Here is a 25,428-nt window from a genome sequence, read left to right as displayed (position 1 = left end):
CAGCCAGTGAGCGGGAACCGGTTTGTATGTGGGATCCGAACCCTCGGCGGGAGCGCCACCGCGCTTCCCAAGCGGTGCACTATAGCAGTGCGCCACCGGGCCGGCCCGATTTTTTATTCTTTATTATGTTAATGTATTGAATTACATTAAGTGATTTTTTTTTGAATGTTGAACCAACCTTGAATTCCTATGGTAAGCTCTACTTGGTCATGCTCTATTATCCTTTTTATATATTGCTGGTTTTGGTTTGCCAGTATTTGAGGATATTCCCTCTTATTATTCATGAAGGGTATTGGTCTATAATTTATTTTTTATTTGTAATGTCTTTGACAGGTTTTGGTCTCATGGTTATGCTTCTCCCCTAAATAAATTGGAAGTGGTAGGGTATTTAAGCTTTAGAGAATGATGAGAATAATTTGTACTGTATATTGAATTGACAAGTAAACAAATATTTTTTGTTTTAATTAACCATTATCATTCCCATTCTGTTAAAATAAATATTGAAAATAGTTAGCTGATGTAATGTTAAGTCCAAATAAGCAGTAAGTATGCATATAATCTTTTCATAAAATTTATGTTAATGATTATTGTTAAAAATGTTTAATGATGCTTTCCAACAAGGTTTACTTACACACAGCAAGCTAAGGCAGTTTCTTCTCTGTTCTTTCTTTCATTTGACCTCAAAAAACAGATCACTGAGTTTGTACATGGTGCCAACAAAGCTTCCATTCTTTTGAGTTAAGGCTAATATGCTATTTTTCTAAGAGCATATTCACTTTTAATTTTAGTTACATGAGCATGCAGCATACCTTGTGGATAGTATGTGGGACTGTGCTACTGAGCTGCTGAAAGACTGGGAATGTATGAATAGCTTGTTGTTGGAGGAGCCTCTTAGTGGAGAGGAAGGTAAGGATGTTTAGTTATGGTATTTTTGTTGTCTACACAGTTTTGAAAATAGATTTTACTCATTCCACCTTGTTTTTAGTGTTAAAATAACTGATAGAAAATTCTACTCTGTACATAATTTTGTTTAAATATACCTGAATATTATGCTATGTAGAGAGATATAATTGCTGTCAATGTTCTTTTATTTTTTTGTATCTGGGTTCATATTTTCTTTGTTCAAATGTGTGGATCAGTGGTGGACAGATTTGCAATGCTTGAGGGGTTTAGGAAGGTTTAACTTGTTCTGATCTTTTCCGTGATATAGTAACGGGATTTTCTTTAGTATATTAGGTCAGATTCTGTTCACAGGCAGTAGAAACTGTTATGTAATAATTACAAATGGCATATAGGGAGAAATAGGCTAACTCCTTTTTCTTTTTTTTTTTTTTTAGCGCTAACAGACAGGCAAGAGAGTGCTCTGATTGAAATAATGCTTTGTACTATTAGACAAGCAGCTGAATGTCATCCTCCTGTGGGAAGAGGGACAGGAAAAAGGGTACGACAATGTCTTTAAAGTATTCTAAACTGCATTTCTCTTCTTTCAGTATCTTTTTAAAAAATCCTATTTTAACCAGAGAACAAAAATTATTGAATCTTACATTTTATTTTTCAGATGACCTTTGCTTATAAATATGTGGTAGAAGTAAATTTTAAAGCACTAGCAATTAGAGGAATTTATATTCTTTCCATGAGACACTTCTAGTTAGTGCAGGAGATACAGTGATTGACAGTTCCTACTTTGAAGACTGAATGTAGTATGCCATTTTAGAATGGTGCATTTTTATGTTTTGGCTTATTTATAGATTTGCTTTCTTTTTCTTCTAATATACAATCAGAAATAAAAATGGAGGTAATTAGTCATTAAAACTGGGAAATTCCTATTTCCTGGTATCAGATTTTAATGCAATATTGCATAGTTCACAAGAATTTGCATTTTACAGCAATAATTCCACAGGCTTTTAAACTTTTGACTGTGAAGCACAAAAATAAATTTTCATAATGTGGCCTAGTACACACGTACATATGTGTGTTTGTGTATAACTGAAACAACTGAAACTTATGGTATGTGATGCATTCTATTTTATTTCTGTTTTTTTTTAAAAAGTTGCATTTTATTTGTTTTTCTAATTGCTGGTAACAACTTAGTATTTTGTACCCATGTGTCATGTGTAAGCTGAAATGCTGTTCAGTCACATTATTACATAAGCTCCTTAACTACTTTTCCTATTCCTGCTTTTCCTTCCTTCACAGGTAGAGTTGGTTAATCTAATTGGATATTGATTTTCCTTTTAGGGCAATTTATTAAAATTCCAGGTGGCTTTGTTTTTTTAATAATGTGTAAATTATTCTCTTTTTGTCACTTTTAGGGTTAAAGTTTTAGAGTAGAAATTCTTTTGTCCATTATTTAAAATATAGTTTTATTGCTTATTTTGTATGTCTTAACTAAAACTTGAGCACTCAACAGTTTTAATGGGCTTAAATATTTATAAATGTTTTGTGTTACTTTAGGTGCTGACAGCAAAGGAGAAGAAGACCCAATTGGATGACAGGACAAAAATCACTGAACTTTTTGCTGTGGCCCTTCCTCAGTTATTAGCAAAAGTAAGCTTGTGTCAATATCATAGTATTACTAAGAATTCACAGGGTTTTTTTTTTTTTTTTCAATTGCCTCACAGAATATTATATTGTTTACTTACCATTATTGTGATGTTTTTAACATTATCTTTTTATTTCAAAGTACTCTATAGATGCAGAAAAGGTGACTAACTTGTTGCAGTTGCCTCAGTACTTTGATTTGGAAATATATACCACTGGACGATTAGAAAAGGTAAGGTGTTTTTGTGTGTAAAAAACCTTGAAGAAACATTATTTAGTTTATCCCATCATACTGTTTATATTTTTTGAAATATGTTTTTGTAATATGATAGGAGACCTGTGTCTTATGTTATCTATATTTTAGGTCAGTTGAATTTAGAGAATGGTGCTAATGAAGTTTCCTATTGCTTCATGCCCACAGCCATACCTTCATTCTTAGCCATTATGTCATCATTTATGGAGATTGGTAGGGCGGGTAACTGGATAATAACAATTACAAAACAAAAGCTAATACTCATTTAATGCTTTTACTATGTTCCAGGAACTATTGTGAGCACTTTGTATGTATTAACATTCTATGAGATAGGTAGTATTATTCCTGTTATAGTTGAAAAAATACATATGGGTAATCAGTGTTTTTACCATGACTAGAAACATCTTAATATGTATGACCTATGTTGTAGAGTATTTGAAAAATTTCACCATTGTTGTATGGTGGTGTAGTTGCTTTATGCCTATCATATATACTTTTGCTTTGATGAAAAAATTTTTATTTTGCAGCATTTGGACGCCTTATTGCGACAGATCCGGAATATTGTAGAGAAGCACACAGATACAGATGTTTTGGAAGCATGTTCTAAAACTTACCATGCACTCTGTAATGAAGAGTTCACAATCTTCAACAGAGTAGATATTTCAAGAAGTCAACTGATAGATGAATTGGCAGATAAATTCAACCGGCTTCTTGAAGATTTTCTGCAAGAGGTATATAATATAAGTATTTTATCACTTGGACTCCTCCCTTCCAGTAACTTAAATTAGCCACATAAGTGTTAGTCCTGGTGATAGTCCCTAGTAATATGTTGAAAAGATGTTCAGGCTTTTCATTCTGTGACTCATCAGGCTACTATTTCTCCTCTGCCAAAACAGGAATGTGGTAAGAATCTGTGATTTGGAGAAGGTGAAAGTAGAACTAACAATCTTGTGTTGACTCATACCCCAACCATATTGCTGTGAATTTGGCCACGTCTAGGTATTGAATGACAAAGTTTATTTGTGGTTTTTATAATGTTATTCTTCAGTTTTCAAGGTGGTATCACCATTTTGATAGCCTAGGATTTTTCACTTTGGTAGTTCTTAATGTGTAATTAACATTTACAGGGTGAAGAACCTGATGAGGATGATGCATATCAGGTATTGTCAACGTTGAAGAGGATCACTGCTTTTCATAAGTAAGTTGCATCTTACAGTTTCTGATTTCTTAAAACTGTAGCAAAATCAGAACAACTTGCATGTTTTATGGGTTATAAAGTTATCAGAATTTTTGCAAGATTTCTTTTGCTTTTGAGAAAAAATTACTTGATAGAGTCATATTTTGAATTGGGGAATGACTGACAGATTATCATCTAACATACTTTTTGAAAAAGATACATTTATTTTTTGTTGTGGGGACAAGTTAAATTTACTTTTGAATTACTGTATGTACTTTAACAGTATTCTTTTAATACTCAAGTCCAAAACAATTATGATTAGGATTAGTTTTTTAATATAACTTAAATTCTTTTTCTTTTTCTTTTTCTTTTTTTTTGCAGTGCCCATGATCTTTCAAAGTGGGATTTGTTTGCTTGCAATTACAAACTCTTGAAAACCGGAATCGAAAATGGAGACATGCCTGAGCAGGTTTTTATTTACTTACAAGTGTCATATTTAACTTTGAGAATGAAATCTTGTGGCTTTTAAATTTTAACTGTATTCTTTTGGTTCTTTTTACAGATTGTTATTCATGCACTACAGTGTACTCACTATGTAATCCTTTGGCAGCTTGCTAAGATAACTGAAAGCAGCTCTACAAAGGTTTGTGGTGGTTCAGTAGTGTTTTTATCGGATTAAATATCATTAATAGTTTTCAGCAAACTTATATGTTGAATAAGACTGGTTATTTGCACGAAGTCTTGTTTGTTTCTCATCTACTATTAATGAACATGTACATTTAAAAACAGTCCTGTTTGGAGTTGGATGTATATTCAGTGGAAGAACATTAATATGGTTTGTTTCAAGGTATGATTTTTAATTAAAAATTGTTCACATTTGAAGGTGGCATAATTTAAGGCTTTCTATATTCTCACAATTGGTGAATACAGATAGATTTTGTAAATCATGACCAAGAGCCTTTGTAACAAACACATACAGCTATTAGATTACATAAATTGAAGATAATAAGTCAGCTGCATCTCGATCTTATGCCCTGGTATTGTTTTGGGATCACCTTATTCATATTTAAGATCTCTCTAGTGATGTTTCAAATTCATGTTAAATCATTTTCTGATTGAATATAATGTGTCAACTACTAGGACACAGAACATTTAAAACTCTACCCGTAATGATAATCCTTGATGTGTTTAATAATTGAACTGAATAGGACAGTCTTTTCCATTTGTACATCGGAAGCTTAAACATTGTACTTATAGTAGTAGATGTTGCCTTAAATATTATTTGGGTTCATTTTTATAAATATTAAGCAATTTCTGGGAATTATAGAGTTAGTTCATAGGTATTTTCTTCAAAAAGGAATCCTGTTGATAGTAAGTTTGTATTGTGTAAATCCACAGAATAGTGTGAAATGCTTAGAATTTTCTGTGCTTTTCAGATGCTGTTATAACTCACATGGATTTTTCCTCTTGAAAAATCAATATAGTATTGTTGTTAAAATTGTGTACTTTTTGTCAAACACCCAGGAAGAAGTTTATTTAACTAAATACTGGGCCGGCCCGTGGCTCACTCGGGAGAGTGCGGTGCTGATAACACCAAGGCCTCGGGTTCGGATCCCATAGAGGGATGGCCGGTTCGCTCACTGGCTGAGCGTGGTGCTGACAACACCAAGCTAAGGGTTAAGATCCCCTTACCGGTCATCTTTTTAAAAAGAAAAAAAAAAAAACAAACAAACAAAAAAACTAAATATCAAAGGAATGCCAGGACATAAGATCTAGATGCAGCTGGCCTATTATCATAGGAATAGTGATCATATTAGCATATATATGATTGCTCACCTGTGTCAGAAATTAAAAATTATAATGGGAAAAGGCAGTACTTTAGTAGAGGAAAAGGATGAGTAGAAAATTATTTATGCTGAAGCTTGGTTGAGTTTTCACCAAATGTGATCTCCAAGTTAAACCTGTTTTTATTTAACTTCTCTATTACATATACCAAATGTTTACTGATATTCTATCACTTGGCACCCATTATAAAATGGGCCAAAGGTGGTAACTTAAGTACGTTAATGTGGTTGATCTTTATAGAACAATTTTCTACTTTATGTAAGCAGGTAAATATTTAGGAATAGAAAAAAAAATGTAAGATTAATAAGATTAATCTTTTTAGTGTAAGTTTGAGATATTTTAAAGTTTAGAGTAATACCACAAAACTAATTTTTGCCGCTCTCTTAATTTTTATAAAGTACAACTAGTATCCTTCAAATAAGAAAGGGAAGATGCTGTCCCCTTTTTGATTAATTATTTTTTTCCATTCATGAGTAGGCTACCTTTCAAATAATAAAGTGAGCATGGAGCATAAATCTTTACTCTTTAACCATTCTGACCTAGTGGCTTTATGTGATTATATAAGTTTTCTCATTCTATAAAGGACCCAGACCACTTGAGATATTATTCATTAGTATGCCTGATATTTTTAAGGCTGTAATTTGGTGAGAATTGTAAGAAAAATGGTCTAGTTTAATTTAAAACATTTTAAAGACATACTGAATGAGTTATTTATACAGTATTTTAAAATGTTCTTGTTAAATTCTTTTAAGGAGGACTTACTGCGTTTAAAGAAACAGATGAGGGTATTTTGTCAGATATGTCAGCATTACCTGACCAACGTGAATACTACTGTTAAGGAACAGGTTAGTAATTACCATAAATAGTCATTTTTTGTGGTGTTTTTTTTTGCTTTTTGCTTTGGTGGCTGGCCATGGGGATCTGAACCCTTGACCTTGGTGCTCTAACCAACTGAGCTAACTGGCCAGCCCGTGATAGTAATTTTTGTAAGCAACCTTTATAAATTTGAACTAATGTAGAAAATTTAAATAATACTAAGATTGAACAAAGTCAAGATGTCTTGTATCTTCCTATATATACCATGTTGAAAGAATAGATTTATGTGTTGGGATTGCACATACATAATAAAATTGACTTATTAATTTTACATGGAGTTTGTAATTACATTATAGATTACCCTCATATTAAGTTGTTTATGTGTTGTTTCCTTATGACACACACTGTAAACAATTTACACAAATTATAGGTGTGTGAAATTACAGAGGCCATTTCTGAAAGCAACAAGTATAACAAATTTGCTTCAGGGAGGAAAGGTCCAAAAGGTTTTGTCATCTCTAAGAATATTATCAGATGTTGAAATTCCTGCCCATCCTGATCTTTGTGTGGACCTTGTCTGAAATAAAAATTTTTAATCACTTACCTGTCTCCCAAGTGTTACTTTCCCACTCCATTTGCCTTCATGATTCCATTACTGCCAACTTTCTCAATTCTGGAAATAGACTGTTACCTTGTTGGATCTAGTTTGATTAACGTCATGTTTGGTTCGAATTCCCTAACTGAGAGGATTAAGCTTTATCGGTAGTGTGCTTTTTAAATGCTTCTATGGAAAAGATGTTTTGATAAACATTTCATTAAAAAATATGGTATAGTTAAAATGCTGATGGTGATTTCAAAGTTTTTGACCATTTCATCTTAATCTTTGTTTATTGGGTTAGAATTCCAGTAGTTACCCCAAGTGCTATTTTTAGAAGCTGTGGTATGTTGGGTACTGTGTATTTTAGTTCAGAGTGTATTTATATTTACTTCTTTAAACCACTGAGAAAGTTGTTCAGATACACCAGTCCTTTTGTTTGTCACTTGTCTTTATTTTAAAATATCAAAACTAATTTTAATAAAATATATTTGGACTTTTTATAGTTAAAAATTTGCATTCAATGCCTAACTGTTAGTCTCTTTTTCTTCTTGTTTTCAACTCCCTTTTATCCCTCCTATGCGTATATGCTTGGGCACACATAAATGAGAAGATACGTAGCCAAGAAGATATTCTATGGCCTATGGCTGAATTTTGCATTTTTCTTGCACAGATATGGAGTATATTGCTATAACTGTTACATTGCTGAATTCACTCCAATTTTAAGTATGTAGTTTTGTACTGTAGCAATAAAGGGTGTGGAACTTTTTTATCTCTACAATTCAGATGAACGGAACATGATTTCTGATGGTAGTAAATTGTGTTTAGATTTAAACTCTTAGAATAGGAGTTTAATGGAGAATGCACAGATCCAAACCTAATATATAAGACGGTACTTTATATTTGCCTCTGCCACCAAGATATTCAACTTAATATTCTCTCTTTTATAGCATTAACACATCATTTTTGTGGGTTAGCCTGTGTTACCTGCTATATAATCTCATGTTCAGGCCTTGGAGATTAATTATTTGGTTGTTAAACAGCTGTGTTTCAGTCATCCTAACAGCTTCTAAGAATATGTTCTGGTCAATTCGCTTGACCTGCTAGATTCTCCTAATTAGTAAATATCACCATACTTAACACTTTATATCATTATTATATATGTTGCAGGTTTTTGTAAACTGAAAAAATTCTGATAGATGTAAATTACTACTATAGTAGTAAAATGCGAAGAGATTGAAGGGGTAAAAGCATGAAGTAAAGAGAAAAAATAAATGTGGTAGTTCCAAAAAGGCGAAACTATTATTAAGATCTGCTCCGTGTTCTGTATTATAATGTCTTTCCAACAAGTCTTTCTTTAAATGTATTTTCCAGTTGACTTTGTGACCCATAAATTCTGTTTTCATTATCCCTTCCAACCAGATAGTTAACTTTTTCCTGTTACCTTTTGACTAATTTTCCAGTGTTTGACTTCGTTTCAAACATTTGGCAGAGTTTTTATCAAGCTCTTTGAGATATAACTTCACTCTTATGTTTGTCATCATACTATCATGTGTCCCTTATTGTAGTAAGCAGGCCCATACCAGGTTATGTTGTCTTTAATGAATCACTACACGTGTTAAAAATGATTGCTTAAAGACTACCGTGGACTCTTTGATCTCTATTCTAATACAAATCTCCTTGATATGAGGACACATCAAACAAGTTCATGGAAAAATGGAATTGAAAAATAATACCAATCTTTCCATGACCTTTTTAAAGACCCCTCATGTGGTTTTTTTCTTCCATAGAACAAAGAATGGTACCAAGTTTATACATTACTTCACATCTGAGAATGAATATTATGAGGCGTTGGGGTGTAATGCAAAGTAGGGGATTTGGACTCAGGAAACCTGAGTTTGAGTCCTGACTGCATGTTTTGGCAGTGTTAACATATTGTACAAGTTACTTTGCATTGCTGAAAATAAAAAAGAATATTTGTGAAGTCGCTTTGCAGTTAGTAAAGCATTATGTACATATTAGTAGTTATTATTACAGAAATTATACTTCTCAGCTTTAAAATCTCAGAAAAATACTAAACATCAATTTTTCTTAAGAGTTTCAAATATAGAAAGTTGGATTCTTTATCTGTGTTGAATATGTAAGTTATTTATGGCATTGATGAGAAACCTTTTCTTTCTTTTTTTAAATAGGCTTTCACTATTCTTTGTGATATTTTGATGATCTTCAGCCATCAGATTATGTCAGGAGGGCGTGACATGTTAGAGCCATTAGTTTACATGCCTGATTCTTCATTGCAGTCTGAGTTGCTCAGCTTTATTTTGGATCATGTCTTCATTGAACAAGATGATGATAATAATAGTGCAGGTAATTTTATTGCCATCTTTTTGTTAAATCTCTGTGTCCATCATAAATCAAATTAAGTAGCAGTTCTGTACATTTTTGCACTGCAATATATTTTATCCTTAAAACGTAAAACTCAAATATATGTTCCAGCCCATTTGTGTTCATTTCTTGTAATAGTGTAAAGAGACTGTGATGCTGCAAAGCATAGGCTTTCAACTTAGAGGTCTGCTTTTCACTAGCCCTGTGCCTCGTTTTCTAATTTGTAGCTACCTCATAGAACTTTGAAGATTAATTGAAATTGAGCAATGTGGTTATTACAGTGCCTGGGCATGTTTGTAGGTGCTTTTTAAAAAATTTACTCCATCTTCCTTTTATTCATCGGTAATACCAATATTCAGGTGATTTGAGGAGAATGAAGTATTTCTTTAAGTGACTTTTTTCTTATGTACTTTGTATAACAGACTTTTGTATTTTGGGGATTTAAACTGTGATTTCTGAATGTTAGAAAAATGTTTGAAACTGTTCTATAAAAGTCTGGGGCAGTACAGAATTTTCACAGGAAAATAATCAAACCAGCCTCACCTAGTGTTAAGTTACTTGTCATACCTAATTGCACACACAGATACCTTACTTAAGCATGAGGTCATGGAAAAGCAAGTAGTATTTGGTGGCTTCTTTCTGGGTTTTTAAATTTGAAGTTATACTTGAAGGAAAATACAGCTTTAGCATGTATATATCCATACATAAACTAACTCATCACTGCATGTCAAGGTCTAAATAAACATATATAATTCTAGATAAAGCTTATAGCATGTTTTTAGCAAAAACGAGCTTTTTGTTCATGTACTTAAAACTTACTAGTAAAGCAATTGAGAAACCCAGAGTAGCCAAAACAGTTGTCAAAGTCCATGTGGTAAAAGATTTTATACTTTCTGTTTTTCACCTTTCACTCTCAGCTGTTGGTTTAGTTAAACTTTTATTCTTAACATTCATTTGACAAACATTTATTGGTCAGCAGACAGTGTACTAGATGCTGTGGATATGAAAAAATGAGACAAGGTCTCTTCCTTCAAGAATTAAATTCGAGTGGAAAAGACATCCCAAAACAAGTAATTATAATGCAATTTGATAAGTAATGGAGGCATATACAAAGTGTAGTGGGCATGTAGAGGAAGTTCTAACTGGTCTACAGGGGTCGAAACATCATTAAGAGAAGCTAACATCTGAAATGGATCCAAAAAGATGAGTAGGACTTTTTAAAACTTCTATGGGAAAGCATAGATGCATTCTAAAATCTGATACAAAATAAGTTTTGGTACATACCTTTTTGTTAATTGGGGACTGCCTCAGCTTCATTTAGACCATAGGAAACTGAGAATAAACTTGCCAATACTTCTTAATTCTCTAGGAGCTTTCTAGAATTAAAAAGTCTTATCAAACTTGGACTTTTTTTTTCTTTTTGTACTCTTAAAATGAAATGTATTCCAGTCCTATGGGAAGTAAAATATAACAAATTTGTACATACCCACCAATCTTTGTGAAATTTAGCTGTATTTGTTTCAGATATCTAAAAAAAAATAAATAAATAAAGCAGTTATAAGAGACCCTTATTGTATCCTTTCCCAGTCTCATTATTCTGCTCTTTTCCCTAGATATAATGGTTATCCTAAATTTGGTGTTTATCACAACTTTGCATTTAAATTTTATTTTACTAGGAATTTATGTGTCTGTTAATAATATATAGTTTACTTTCTGTTGCTAACTTCCACATAAATGCTATAATGTTGAACATTTTGTAACTTGCTTTTTTGAGTTAACATTATTTTTGAGATTTTTCAGTGTCAACATGTGGCTACAGTTTATTCATCTTAATTATTGAATATTCTGTGATGTGAATTAAACACATTTTATTTATTCATTTTCCTATTGTTGGACATCTAGGTTGTTTTCAGTTTCTCCTTGATTACAAATGGTGTTACAACAAATATGCTTATCTTCTTGAGCACGTGTGCAAGTGATTTTCTAATGTATACCTATGAGTGGAATTGGAGGATTATATAGTATATGTGCATCTTAAACTTGACCACATGTTGCCAAAGTGGTTGTATATGGGTACTTCAAAGTTTGTGAAAAATAGAATTGTAAGATAATACGAATCTTTCCGTGAACTTTTTGAAGTACCCTCGTGTTATTTTATCCTCCCCCCAGCATCATATGATAGTTTTCATTGCTGTTCATCCTCATATAATGTCTGGTATTTTAGGCCCTAGGGTATTTGATTTGTTAGCCCATATCAGATTAGAAAGGGAGAGTAAAATAGGGAATGCTTTCAGAGGCAGTGCACTGGCAATACATAATAATAATGCCAGCTGACACTTATGAAAGTCCCAGTGTGTCAGGCATTTCTCTACATTGTTTAATCCCTATGAGAGAAAAAGTGGCTACTTTTTGATAAGAAGTGAACAAAAAATCAGGGCTTAATATCTGGATAATTTAGTCTTTAGGGGGGGAAAAATCTATATATTTCAAGTTCCTGTGAGCAATGATTAAAAACAGTATCATGTAGAAATTGTCCATTATAATCGTCCATTAGGGAAAGGTTAGCTTATATACCGTAATCTTTTAAAAGAGTAAATGACATGGTTTAGGTTTCTAGCAAATGGCTTTGACATCCTGGAACATACCCTTGTGAGAAAACTTTTTTCCGATGGTCTGTCTTAAACAAACTCTTATTCTTAAAATTTGGTTTTAATTTATTTGCAGTTATCAAGGATTACTAGAAACAGGACAAAAACTATAAATAAATAAACCTATTTTACACAAGATTTTTTTTTTTTTTTTTTTTTTTTTTTATATTGGGAATCTTACACTGAAAAGCTGACAGGCTATGAACAGACTTCACAAGGGCGGAATTATGAATGGCTAGTAAACATACAAAAAACTTTAACTTCACTGATTAAAAAAAAAGTAAGTTAATATGTGGTAGCGTTTTTTTAAAACAAGTAGTTTCATGTGTAAAATCTGTCCAGAAGAAAATTCTTTACACAGCTTTTTATGTAAGAGGCTTTATCACAGTTTTATTTAGTACGAAATAATTAGAAACAATCCTTTGGCAGTACTTGGAGGCTGCAGTGGGGCTTCCCCAGATACAAATTTGGAAATAAATCTGCCCTTTTGAGAACTGAATGTGAGGATCTCACAAAATGGGCAGAAATATGCAAAGTTATTTTTAAAAGACAGAATCGTTTTTAGGCTGGTCTAAGTGAATATATTTAATCTGTTTAAAGGACTAATGTGTCAGAGTTGGGGGTGAGGTGGGATGGGATCATCCTTGCAAGGGACTGGAGAATTTCTGAGGTTGGCTGTCTTCAGGAAAGAAGGAACCTTAAACAGACGTTGAATATGGAGATCTCATTGACAAGCTGTCCTGTTAGGGAAGTATATGAATGTGTTAGGCAAGCTTAGCCTGACTTCTCTAAACGTCAGTTCTTCTGTCTCATTCCATTTGTTCCTGTTCCATGTTCAGCAAGCAACCATCCAATTATTATTTAATGTCACAAGCATTTGGTCTATCAGAATGAATTGAGTGGTCATAATTTTTAATTTTAATGATTTTTCCTTTTTCAAATTCTCCAAAAAAGGGTGTTTTATAGTGAGAATTAAAAAAATAATAATATGGTTGAAGTAAACCACAAGATGGCTTGATGTTTGAAACTTTTTTCTTAGATGGTCAGCAGGAGGATGAAGCCAGTAAAATTGAAGCTCTGCACAAAAGGAGAAATTTACTTGCAGCATTTTGTAAGCTAATTGTATATACTGTGGTGGAGATGAATACAGCTGCAGATATCTTCAAGCAGTATATGAAGGTAAAGTTGGAAAATAGATAGCAAGATAGTTTTGAACTGTTAAAAGGTAATGTAACACTGGTTTTTGTGCTTGGTTGCCATTGAATTTTTTAAATAGGAAGGTACTTTTCTGGTATAACATTTATTTAGAAATATTTAATATTTTCAGTAACATTTCCTCACACTTCTTCTACTCCTCTTGTTAATGGATATTTGTGGTTTATTGCATTAATTTGCATTTGGAATATTGGAAACGGCCTGCTTTAGGTTAACTGTTACAATTAGAAATTGCATTTATAGGGCCGGCCCGGTGGCGCACTGCTACAGTGCGCCGCTTGGGAGTGCAGCGGCGCTCCCGCCGAGGGTTCGGATCCCACATACAGACCGGCCGCTCACTGGCTGAGCGAGGTGCGGGCGCAACACCGAGGGTTGCGATCCCGTTGCCGGTCCCGGTCCGGTACGGGCGTGACACTGAGGGTTGCGATCCGTTGCCGGTCACGAAAAAAGACAAAAAGGGAAAAAAAAAAAAAGAAATTGCATTTATGACTTAGTGTGATGTCCCTCCTCTCCTTGATGTAGTATTAAAAAGTGTTGCTTTAGGAGTCAGAAGACCTGGGTGGTAGTTTTGGCCTGGTTACTATGCAGCTTATGACCTTGAGTAAGTCAATACCTTTTGCATACTGAGTTTCTTCATCTGTTTCACTGCGATAGCTAAGGTTCCTTTTGGTTCTCAAATTCTGGCTTGATTCGCAATAGGTTATTCATAATTTTCATAAATGTATGTGAGATTCTCTAATTCTGAAGTAGTAGAAAGTATATTGTTTTTTTTTTTTTTTTCCTTTTTGTCTTTTTTCGTGTCCGGCAACGGACCGCAACCCTCAGTGTCGCGCCCGTACCGGACCGGCACCGGCAACGGGATCGCAACCCTCGGTGCTGCTCCCGCACCTCGCTCAGCCAGTGAGCGGGAACCGGTCTGTATGTGGGATCCGAACCCTCAGCGGGAGCGCTGCCGCGCTCCCAAGCGGCGCACTGTAGCAGTGCGCCACCGGGCCGGCCCAGAAAGTATATTGTTAATATAACAATGTTACTAAATATGGTAAGATAGTTTTTAAAATCCCTTCTCAAGAAATAAAATATATGTAATAAATTTGTCAAATGCTAGTTAATCCTTTCTTTGGAATATTTTGCTACATGAATTCTAGGACCATTGAAAATTATTTTGGAACTTAAGTCATCTGGCATGATAATTGTTAGTTTTTGTTTTGTTTTTTTAAAGCTAAGGTTGTTTATGAAGTTACTTAATAAAATTCAGACTTTTAGGCTTAGGTATTCCAGATTAAAGTCAATTTTCTTAGTCATAGGGGCATAGTTATTATGTTATCTTTGATAGTTGTTATGTATGTATTTTTAAACATGATCTTAAATTAGAGAAAAGTTCATATGCAGTGGGTGATGTAAATGTCAAACACAGTAAGTTTTTCTTTTAAATGTGTTTAAAGGCTGTTAGTTTCTATAGGCGAATTAATAAAGTTATAAACTGCTTATGGCCTACATGCCCAATAGCAATGAGTAAGTTATGAGAGTAACTGTGATTATTTTCATTGTCTTAATAGTTCACAAAGAGAACTTTGTTTATGTCCTTTGTGTGACTTCTGAAGATTACATAATTTAATTATTGTTTTATTTCATACATCCTTTATTTAAAACAAAGTCTAGAGTTTAATTTGATTAGATCTTAACTTTGGTATTTCTGAATTTACTGAAGTGTTAGGGATTATGTACTTAGAAATAATTTTAAAGTTTTGCTAATAGTCTGTCATGTATTTGAAAAATGTAATTTTGGCCAAATACATACTTTTTGACATGCTTATGTGACTAACCTAAAATTAGTCTTAGTGTCTAATAGTTTTGGGAGATAAAGCTCTAATTTGTGTAAATTTCTTTTTTAGTATTATAATGATTATGGAGACATCATCAAAGAAACAATGAGTAAAACGAGGCAAATAGACAAAATTCAGTGTGCTAAGACCCTTATTCTCAGTTTGCAACAGGTAAGGCATTAAGAGTACCAGCCTTAGCTACCATAATTAACACTTAGTAATAATTTACAAGGTAACAATTGAAACTGGGCAAAGGATACAATAGACAGTTCATTAAAGTAGAAATACAGAATATTATATCTCACTAAGTAAACCAAAATGCAAGTGAGAAAATTTACTGCTTTCAGACTGGCAAAATTGGCAAAACCTATAGCTGTCTAAGGTATGGAGGAAATAGGTATAGTAGGCAGTTTGGCAATATGTGTGAAAATTTATAATGTGTATGCCATTTGAGGCAGCAATTCTGCTTTTAAAAATTTATTCTAGATTGTAATAGGAAAAGTTTGCAAAAATTGGTTTACAAGGTTGTACATTACAACAGTGTTTATAATAGCAGGAAGTTAGAAATTACCTGAAAGTCTGTCAATATATTAGATAAATCTAGTGTGTAGTACATTTCTACAGTGGCTATTGTGTAGCACTTAAAATTAGGTAGGTCTATATTCATTAATGTGTAAAGATCTCCATAATATATAGTTTGAGAATAAAAGAAAAACTGTTACAGGTCAGAATCCTTATATAATGGTACACATCTCTGTCTGGAAAAATAATCAACTTGTTCACCTTGCTTTCTTAGATTTCAAATGAATTTTTCTTTTTTCTTCATACATTTTCAAACTCAGTGAGCATATATGGATTGTATAACTAAAACCATGATAGTCATTTTCATTTTGGCAATGGCAAGGCAATTTTAACGTTAAGTAACGTTATTTGCTTAGTATACTTTTGTCTTTAGAGACAAAATTTGCATGCAAAGTACAACCCAACCCATTCCAATCTGATAACATTCTTGCTTTTTATTAAAATGAATAAAATTTTAAAAGGTTTTAAAGGTAGCATTATATAACTTTTCTTTTACGAAATAATAGCTGCTTGCTGTAGAAAGTTTACAAAATATAAAAAATGGATAAAATATAAGTTATTCTTAATGTTTTTACTTAATAATAACGATTTTACTTTTAATAGCTTTCTTAGCCTTTTTCAATACTTTCCTCAGCTTTTTTGGGGGGAAGCACGAGGGGTTTATTTTTTCCCCCAGCTTTATTAAGGTATGTATAATCGACAAATAAAAAGTATATATATTGGGCTGGCTCATTAACTCAGTTGGTTGGATCGCAGTGTTGTAACACCTAGGTCAGGGGTTTGGATCCCCATACTGGCCAGCTGCAAAAAAAAAAAAAAAAGGAAAAAAATGGAAAAAGTATATGTATTTATGGTGTACAGCGTGATGTTTAAATATACGAGGGGTCTTTGAAAAGTTTATAGAAATATCTGTATTTTAATTCCATTTTCCATGAACTTTTTGAAGTGCCCTTGTATGTGTACATTGTGAAATGATTAAATCAAGCTAATTAACACATACTTATCTTTTTTTGTGTGTAGTAAGAGCATTTAAGATCTACTGTCTTAGCAATTTTCAAATATAAACTGCAGTCATGGTGCTGTACAATAGATCTCTAGAATTTATTCATCCTGTCTAACTGAAACTTTGTACCCTTTGACCAACATCTCTCTGCACCCCCAGCCCCTGGCAACCACCATTCTGTTCTCTGCTTCTGTGATCTGACTTTCTTTAGATTCCACATATAGGTGAGACAATGTGGTATTTGTCTTTCTGTGCCTGGTTTATTTCACTTAATATAATGTCCTCCAGGTTCATCCGTGTTGTTGCAAATGATAGGATTTCCTTCTTTTTTTAAGGCTGAATAGTATGTATACTGCATTTTTTTTTTATCCATTCATGCGCTGATGGGCATAGGTTGATTCCATATCTTGGCTGTTGTGAATGATGCTGCAGTGAACACAGGAGTTCAAATATCTCTTTGATATACTGATTTCATTTTCTTTGGATATATACCCAGAAGTCTTCAGCATTTTTAGTGGCTGTATGATATTCCATTTTATAGATGGACTATAATTTAACCAAGATCTTTTCTTGTTTGATGTTGAGGTCTTTTACACTTTTTGCTGTTATAAATAACATGAAAACAAACATTTTTGTACATAGTATTGTGCATACATATTATTATCACTATTGCTTTTGGATAAAGTCCTATAATTAGAATTGCTTAGTCAAAGGACATCAGAATTTCAAAGCTTTCACTACTTTGTGATGAAAGGTCTTGATATGAAGATTCATGACTTAATGTAAATAACAGAACATAGTTGCTTAATAATTTAGTGGGTTCCTTTTTCTTCATATTTTTATATGCTATGTTAATATTTAGCTAATGCCAGGAGATAGCATTCTGCCAAAAGTAACCTAAAGAGTTTCTAATGTCAGCAACAACCTCTAAATACATGAAGTGCTATAATTTTGGTAATTGGTGTCATGGTTTTAAAAGTCCATGTTTTAAGATAAAATACAATGCCTCATTTATTGCACACTTACTGTATTTTAAATAGAAAATATATTTTAAAAGATGTTAAACCATAGTTAACAAAAAATTCTAACATTCTGTCTTTCTTTCCGAACAGCTTTTTAATGAAATGATACAGGAAAATGGCTATAATTTTGATAGATCATCCTCAACATTTAGTGGCATAAAAGAACTTGCTCGACGTTTTGCTTTAACTTTTGGACTTGATCAGTTGAAAACAAGAGAAGCCATTGCCATGCTACACAAGTAATCTCCAAACATTTTATTGAGCTGTTGTATTTTTTAATCATGAAACTTTTTTGTATCTAGCCCTTTCGTTTGGAATAACTAAATTAAATTTATACTTTATTATTAGTTTATAAATCTGTACCGTATTTCCTTAAGAACCAGTTAAAGTGTCTCAATTAACAAATGAGTTGTGACTAAAACTCCCTTTATAAGAAACTTATTGTTTCAGTTAAAACTATGCAGAGTCTTTAAGTTATGTGAAGCAAAGCAGCATATATTCATCAGGCATTATAAAAATCTCTTAACAACTTTTGTCATAATCTCACTGCTAGGTAGAGAAAATTTTGAAGTTTGATTCCTTTATCTCAAATTTTCTCTTCTGGTTCTATTCTGTATTTTGTAGTGACCTTTTTCCTTGTTTTGTGCCACAACCTTTCTGTTTGCATATTTTCTTCCTATTATCAAAATTAAAAATTATCCGATTTTATATTAGGCATGCAATTCAGTGATCAATTATACTTAAGTACATTTTAGAGATTTAACATACCCAACATTTGTATATTAAAACCCTTTATCTCTTAACTGTGGGTTAAAGAACCTTGCCTTTGGCAAAATGAAGAGGATTGTACTCTCCTTCATTGAGAGCTCTCTGTTTTGTGTCTCTCTTACTCCTCTTGCTTACTTTGTTAAAAAGTGTTAATATCTCCCTGCAGAAAATTCCTTGCTCTTGTTTATGTTTTGCCCATACCTCCCCCAAACTTAATTCACTCTCTCCTGTCACCTTGTTCTAAAACTCTCAAGTTTATTTTTATGCCTTTTAATACAATGAATAGTAATTTTAGGTAATATTTAAGTACCACAGGTATAGTAATTATTTTGAGAATATATGATTTTATTCACATAATAGACTTACTTCTTTCCTCCCCAATTCCATCTGGATTGTTTTTTAACCCAGTTACATTTTTAATAGAATATAATGGTGGGTTGTTGTTTTGATTAACAGAGTTATTTATTGCCACATAAATATAGTTGAAGTGGTCACTGAGTAGAGTTTAATTTTAATACTTTACTCTTAATGGGTCATTACAAATAGTCATTAATCATTATTTTTAAATTAGTCCTGTGCGATAGATTAGGTCTCCTTTATGTCTTGAAAACAGATTATTATTATGTGAGAGAATTTGGGTTATTTTCTATGGAAATGATTATTGACTAAAAAATGTAGATATACCAAACCACATTCAAACTGAAGGCTAACTGGTGTGTGTTGTTCTGTTTTAATGAAAGTTAACAGTGACATAAAATGTAAAGTATTTGCTCATTCTTATACAGCCTTGTTATTCTCTGTTCCCCAAACTAAAAGTATGGCAAAGAAATTATCTTAGCAGTGGGAAAAAAGTATAGGTGAAATTTCCTAAGTTATTAAATTTTTTACTATAGTCCCTTAAATATTTATTTCAAATTTTTTTCTTTGCAGAGATGGCATAGAATTTGCTTTTAAAGAACCTAATCCACAAGGGGAGAGTCATCCACCTTTAAATTTGGCATTTCTTGATATTCTGAGTGAATTTTCTTCTAAACTACTTCGACAAGACAAAAGAACAGTGTATGTATTTGCCAGAAATGTTCTATTTAATTTCATTTTGTAATTCTCAAGAACAATTGGTGTACTTGGGTTTTTTCCCTTCTACATACACAGATTAGTTAATGCACGAAAAACTTTATACTTCAGCAATTTTGTAGTTTAAGGATTGTAACTATGTTCTATGCATAATACTAGATTTTACTATAGTGAGTCCCCTCCCAGTATAGTTGTGGATTTTGAGATGTAACTTGCTTTATGTATTTTTATTTGCATTCTTGCCTTAGTTCCACTATGGAGGGAGCATTCATTCATTCATTCAATTAATTAATTAATTTTGGTGGCTGGCCAGTACAGGGAACCAAACCCTTGACCTTGGTGTTATAAGGCTGCACTCTAACCAACTGAGCTAACTGGCCGGTCCAGTAGGGAGCATTTAAAAGACAATAATACTGGCAGTCCATCAGGAGCTTCCCAGTTAGTCTGTGTATTGAGCTGTGGCTACACTGGAAAGTGGAAATTCCTATTTATCTTTTTACTTTAACTATTTAACAATGGTCTCAACAGACCATTGAAGCAGGGCACTTTTCTGGTTTAGTCTTTTAATTGGCGACTTATAAGAGAGTCCAAAAAATGGATTTAAATTCTGAAAATTTTCTTTCTAAAGGGCTTGGCCCATGGCTCACTCAGGAATAGTGTGGTGCTGATAACACCAAGGCCACGGGCTTGGGTCCTATATAGGGATGGCCGGTTAGCTCACTGGCTGAGCGTGGTGCTGACAATACCAAGCCAAGGGTTTAAGATCCCCTTACCAGTCATCTTTAAAAAAAAAAAAATTTTTTTTTTTCTTTCCACCTTCCCCCTCTTGACTTTGAGTTATAAAAGGCAGAATAAGGGCCGACCCCGTGGCTCACTCGGGAGAGTATGGCGCTGGGAATGCAGCGGCGCTCCTGCCGCGGGTTCGGATCCTCTATAGGGATGGCCAGTACGCTCACTGGCTGAGCGCAGTGCGGACGACACCAAGCCAAGGGTTGCGATCCCCTTACCGGTCACAAAGAAAAAAACAACAGAATAATATGAATATATCATAGTGTAGATAATCTCTTCTGAAAGTCCATTGGTATTTTGCATTTAAAGACTATATAGATTTTATGAAATTTTAAAGCAGAAAAAAACTAATCTATGGTGATAGAAATCACAGTAGTAGTGGTTACTTCTAGGGTTGGGAAGATTGAATAGGAAGGGACACTAGTACTTTCCAGGGTCAAGTGAATGTTCTGTATCTTGATAGGCATCTTGAAAAGCATGTGGGTTATATGGGTACATACATTTGCAAAACTGATCCAACTATATGTTTAATTCCTGTGCATTTTATTATATATAAATTTATCCCAATTAAAAATTGCATAGAAGTATTAATCAGAGAAATACAAATTAAAATAATTTCTTACCTAGCAGATTACTAAAAATTAAGGTCTGATAATGTCAAACATTGTCAAGGAAGTGGAGCAGTCAGTAGAGCCTTCTATATATTGCTGCTGACCATATGAATTGGTCCAAGACCACTTCGTGGAGCTATGTGGCAATACTTAGTAAAGTTGAAGATTCTCCCTTACCTCATGATCCAGTAATTCCAATCATAGGAGATACCCTACTGAAACTCTTGAACATGTGCACAAGGAGACCCATAAAAGAATGTTGACCGTTGCATTGTTTGAATAGGGGAAACCTCAAAACAACCTAAACATCCATCAACAGGAAAGTGTATCAGTAGATTGATATATGATGGAATACCATATAGCAGTCAAACTGGCTAGATTTAAGAAACAATGTTGAATACAGGTAGCAAAGTACAGAACTATGCTATGATATTTACAGACAGCTGTATATTAAAAGTACAAAAAGTAGGCATGGGGTTGATAAAAAGAAATTCAGCTTAGTAGTAACCTCTGGGGTTGAGAGGAGGAGAAATGGGAACAACTTCAGTGAGGGCTACTTATCTGTAATGTTCTATTAAGGTATGTGATGGCTACATAGTTGTAAATCTCTCTTCCAGTGACTATATTTTGGCTCAAGCTCTGTTATCTTGTCACATACTGGTAACAGTTCTCCAACTGATAGCCAGTTCACTGGCCATGCTTTGAGGAGTACTGTACTACAATGTATGACTAACGTATATTGTAATTAAAAAGACATACTGAACAGCTAACAAAAAGCAGTAGGTTTTCTAACTGATGTCTCCTATCCTTTCTCTTTAATGCTTCTCAAAAGTGGTAAATCTGTATTGATAGAATTAGTCATTATGATGACAACAAATATTTGTTTTTGTTTTTTTCCTTTTTGTCTTTTTTACTGACCGGTACGGGATCGCAACCCTCGGTGTCGCGCCCGTACCGGGGACCGGCAGCAGGATTGCAACCCTCGGTGTCGCGCCTGCGCCGTGCTCAGCTAGTGAGTGGGAACCGGTCTCCACATGGGATCCGAACCCTTGGCGGGAGCGCCGCCGCGCTCCCAAGCGGCGCACTCTCCAGTGCGCCACCGGGCCGGCCCCAAATATTTGAATTGTACTTTACAGTTAGTTGACAAATACCTGTCTTCATTTATTCGAAACATAATTTAGCCTTATTGAACTGTTAGTGTCAGAACCTGTATGTGAATCATGGTTATGCTGCTTACTCATTTTTATGACTTGTAGGCACATTACTTCCTAATTTTTCTTCTCCTTTCTTTCCTCATCTGTAAAATGGGGAGAATGAGTCCCTCTCAGAATTACAAGAATAGTTAAGGAACCTGAGAGAAAAATCCCTAGCACATAATAGTCAAATGAATATTAGTTGAATTTTGATTGCAAAATTACATGTAAGCCTTGTTATGTTTGGATCCAAGGTTGGATTTATGATTTCCATCAAGCTGAAACTTTTTTTGCTGGTAGGGGTTATATGTGATTCATCTTTGTGTCCATTCCCCATACCAGGGATGTAGTAGATGCTCAACAAATGTTAAGCTGAAGTGCTCTGAATTATTTCATTTGATGTGAAGGTCTTGATAGAGACAAAATTGCTCATCAGTGTCCTAAGGAGGCTGTGATTGAGTAGGGAAGTAATATGCCCATGCTCACACAATTAGAGGTTGGTAGAACTGGTAGAACTGGCAGTTTTATGTATCAAAGCTAACAGTTTCTTCTTCTTTTTAAGGTATGTTTACTTGGAAAAGTTTATGACCTTTCAGATGTCACTCCGAAGAGAAGATGTGTGGCTTCCACTGATGTCTTACCGAAATTCTTTGCTAGCTGGTGGTGATGATGACACCATGTCAGTCATTAGTGGAATCAGCAGTCGGGGGTCAACTGTTCGGAGTAAAAAATCAAAACCATCTACAGGAAAACGGAAAGTGGTTGAGGGCATGCAGCTTGCACTCAGTAAGGATGTAGTTTATTCTCTTTATGCTTATCCCTAATGTTTAGCAATTGAATTATAATTAAGGTTCACCTGATTTTCTATTTGAGATATGTGTTGTTCAATAAAAGCTTACACAATGTGTCACTTATGTATAAATGTGCCATTTTAATCATCTTATATACATAAACTCACAACTTTTTAGGTACATCCTAATTTTTAAGGTGAGAAAACTAACCAGAGAGGTTAAGTAACTTACCCAAGGTCACAGGTATTAAGTAGATGAGCCAGATTGTCTCACTCTAGAGAACCTACTTTTTAATCACTGTGCTGTACTGTGTGCATAGGGAAATGGACTTAGTATTATAGAGCTAGTTATTACCTGATTATCTGGTTTAAGAGGAACAGCAGATTCAGAGAGGTTGCAACTTGCTGAATTTCTATGAAGAGATCCTTAATCATAAAGAACTTGATAGAAATACGAAATGCTATCTGTCATGTTAGATGTAGGAATGCATTGTGATGCTTGAAGCTCCTGGGCTCCTAGCACTCTAGGTTTGGTTCAAAATGGGCCTGGGGACTATCTTCCTTTTCTTAGGGACCTTTAAACAAATTAACATAGTTGTCAAAATTTGTTCCAGTTATTGCTGAGTAACAAACTACCTCAAAACTTAGGACATAGCAGGGACCATGATGTCTGGTGCCTGAGATGGGAAGACTCAAAGACTGGGATTATGGAGGTATCTTCACTTACATATCTGATGCTGGCTGTCAGTTGGAACCTCAGCTAGACTGGCAGAATACCTACACGTGACTTCTCTATGTCCGCATGTTCTTGGCCTCTAAGAGCAAATGTCCCAAGAGACAGGAAGTAAAAGCTGCCAGTTTCTTAAGGCCTGGGCCCGGAAACTGGCATAGTGTAACTTCTTTCCATATTCTATTGGCCAAGGAATCACAGAGGTTCTAGGGGAGGGGACATAATTTTCCACCTCTTAATTTGAGGAGTGTCAGATTTTGGGACCATATTTTAAAATTGCCACATAATTCATCAGCCATCATTTATCATCAGGTGTATAGTGTTTAAAACTTGTCTTGTGGATTAAAATAGTTTTAGTATCTTTTGTCTAATAGTACAGTTTTAGACTAATACTTGTACAGTTTTAGACTTGGTTGGGTATATAGTCCCAACATCATAGTTGATAGGAAATCTCTTTTACAATAACCCCAATCAGTTAAAATAGTTAGGGCTGATGGTTTATAAGAAGTTAAAATAAATTTTCCTCTTTTTTAAAAGAAAAAGTTATCAAATTAAAACATTTTTCCTGCATATCATTGCAAGTGTTAAAGTTTTTCTCATCTGAGCCAATAGTTAATACAGATTGAGCATTCCTAATTCGAAAGTCCAAAATCTGTAATGCTCCAAAATCCAAAACTTTTTGAGTGCCAACATGACACTGAATGGAAATGCTCATTGGAGCATTTCAGGTTTCAGATTTTCGGATTAGGGGTATTCAGCAGGTATGTGTTCTGTAAATATTCCACGATCTTGGACTAGAATAGAGAATCCAGAAATCAACCCACATACCTATAGCCATCTGATCTTTGACAAAGGCNTGCTGGGATAACTGGATATCCATAGGCAGGAGAATAAAACTAGACCCATACCTCTCACCATATACCAAAATCTGCTCAAAATGGTTCAAAGAATTAAATATACACCCTGAAACAATAAAACTTCTTAAAGAAAATGTAGGGGAAACACTCCAGAAAGTGGGACGGGGCACAGACTTCATGAATACAACCCCAAAAACACAGGCAACCAAAGGAAAAATAAACAAATGGGATTATATCAAGCTAAAAAGCATCTGCACAGCAAAAGAAACAATTAACAGAGTTAAAAGACAACCAAAATATTTGCAAAATATACATCTGACAAAGGATTAATATCCAGAATATACAAGGAACTGAAACAACTTTACAACAAAAAAACAAGTAACCCAATTAAAAAATGGGCAAAGGAGCTAAATAGGTATTTCTCAAAGGAAGATATACATGAAAAAATGCTCAACATCACTCAGCGTTCGGGAATTGCAAATCAAAACCACACCGAGATACCATCTCACCCCGGTTCGGATGGCTAATATCCAAAAGACTGAATGATAAATGCTGGTGAGGTTGCAGAGAAAAAGGAACTCTCATACGTCGGTGGTGGGACTGCAAAATGGTGCAGCCTCTATGGAAAATGATATGGAGGTTCCTCAAACAATTGCAGATAGATCTACCATATGACCCAGCTATCCCACTGCTGGGAATATACCCAGAGGA

The 25,428-nt window shown here is 34.0% G+C and overlaps 1 protein-coding gene across 2 annotated transcripts in view; it reads left to right on the top strand.

Moving 5' to 3' along the window:
• STAG2 (stromal antigen 2) overlaps positions 1 to 25,428 on the top strand; it is a 122,166-nt gene that overhangs the window by 82,845 nt on the left and 13,893 nt on the right. For both annotated transcript variants that reach the window (XM_008564246.1, XM_008564238.1), the window contains exons 15-29: positions 789 to 906; positions 1,338 to 1,441; positions 2,455 to 2,547; positions 2,684 to 2,773; positions 3,322 to 3,525; positions 3,922 to 3,992; positions 4,353 to 4,440; positions 4,534 to 4,614; positions 6,569 to 6,661; positions 9,420 to 9,594; positions 13,300 to 13,439; positions 15,368 to 15,469; positions 17,996 to 18,144; positions 19,604 to 19,732; positions 22,903 to 23,126. In XM_008564246.1, the coding sequence (XP_008562468.1) occupies positions 789 to 906; positions 1,338 to 1,441; positions 2,455 to 2,547; positions 2,684 to 2,773; positions 3,322 to 3,525; positions 3,922 to 3,992; positions 4,353 to 4,440; positions 4,534 to 4,614; positions 6,569 to 6,661; positions 9,420 to 9,594; positions 13,300 to 13,439; positions 15,368 to 15,469; positions 17,996 to 18,144; positions 19,604 to 19,732; positions 22,903 to 23,126 (1,861 nt within the window). The remainder of the gene's footprint in view (positions 1 to 788; positions 907 to 1,337; positions 1,442 to 2,454; positions 2,548 to 2,683; positions 2,774 to 3,321; positions 3,526 to 3,921; positions 3,993 to 4,352; positions 4,441 to 4,533; positions 4,615 to 6,568; positions 6,662 to 9,419; positions 9,595 to 13,299; positions 13,440 to 15,367; positions 15,470 to 17,995; positions 18,145 to 19,603; positions 19,733 to 22,902; positions 23,127 to 25,428) is intronic.

The sequence above is a fragment of the Galeopterus variegatus genome, unplaced genomic scaffold (assembly GCF_000696425.1).
Source record: "Galeopterus variegatus unplaced genomic scaffold, G_variegatus-3.0.2 Scaffold182, whole genome shotgun sequence".
NCBI classification, from domain to species: Eukaryota; Metazoa; Chordata; class Mammalia; order Dermoptera; family Cynocephalidae; genus Galeopterus; species Galeopterus variegatus.
The sequence above is the reverse complement of the archived record's forward strand: the minus strand, read 5'-3'. Positions and strand labels throughout refer to the sequence as shown.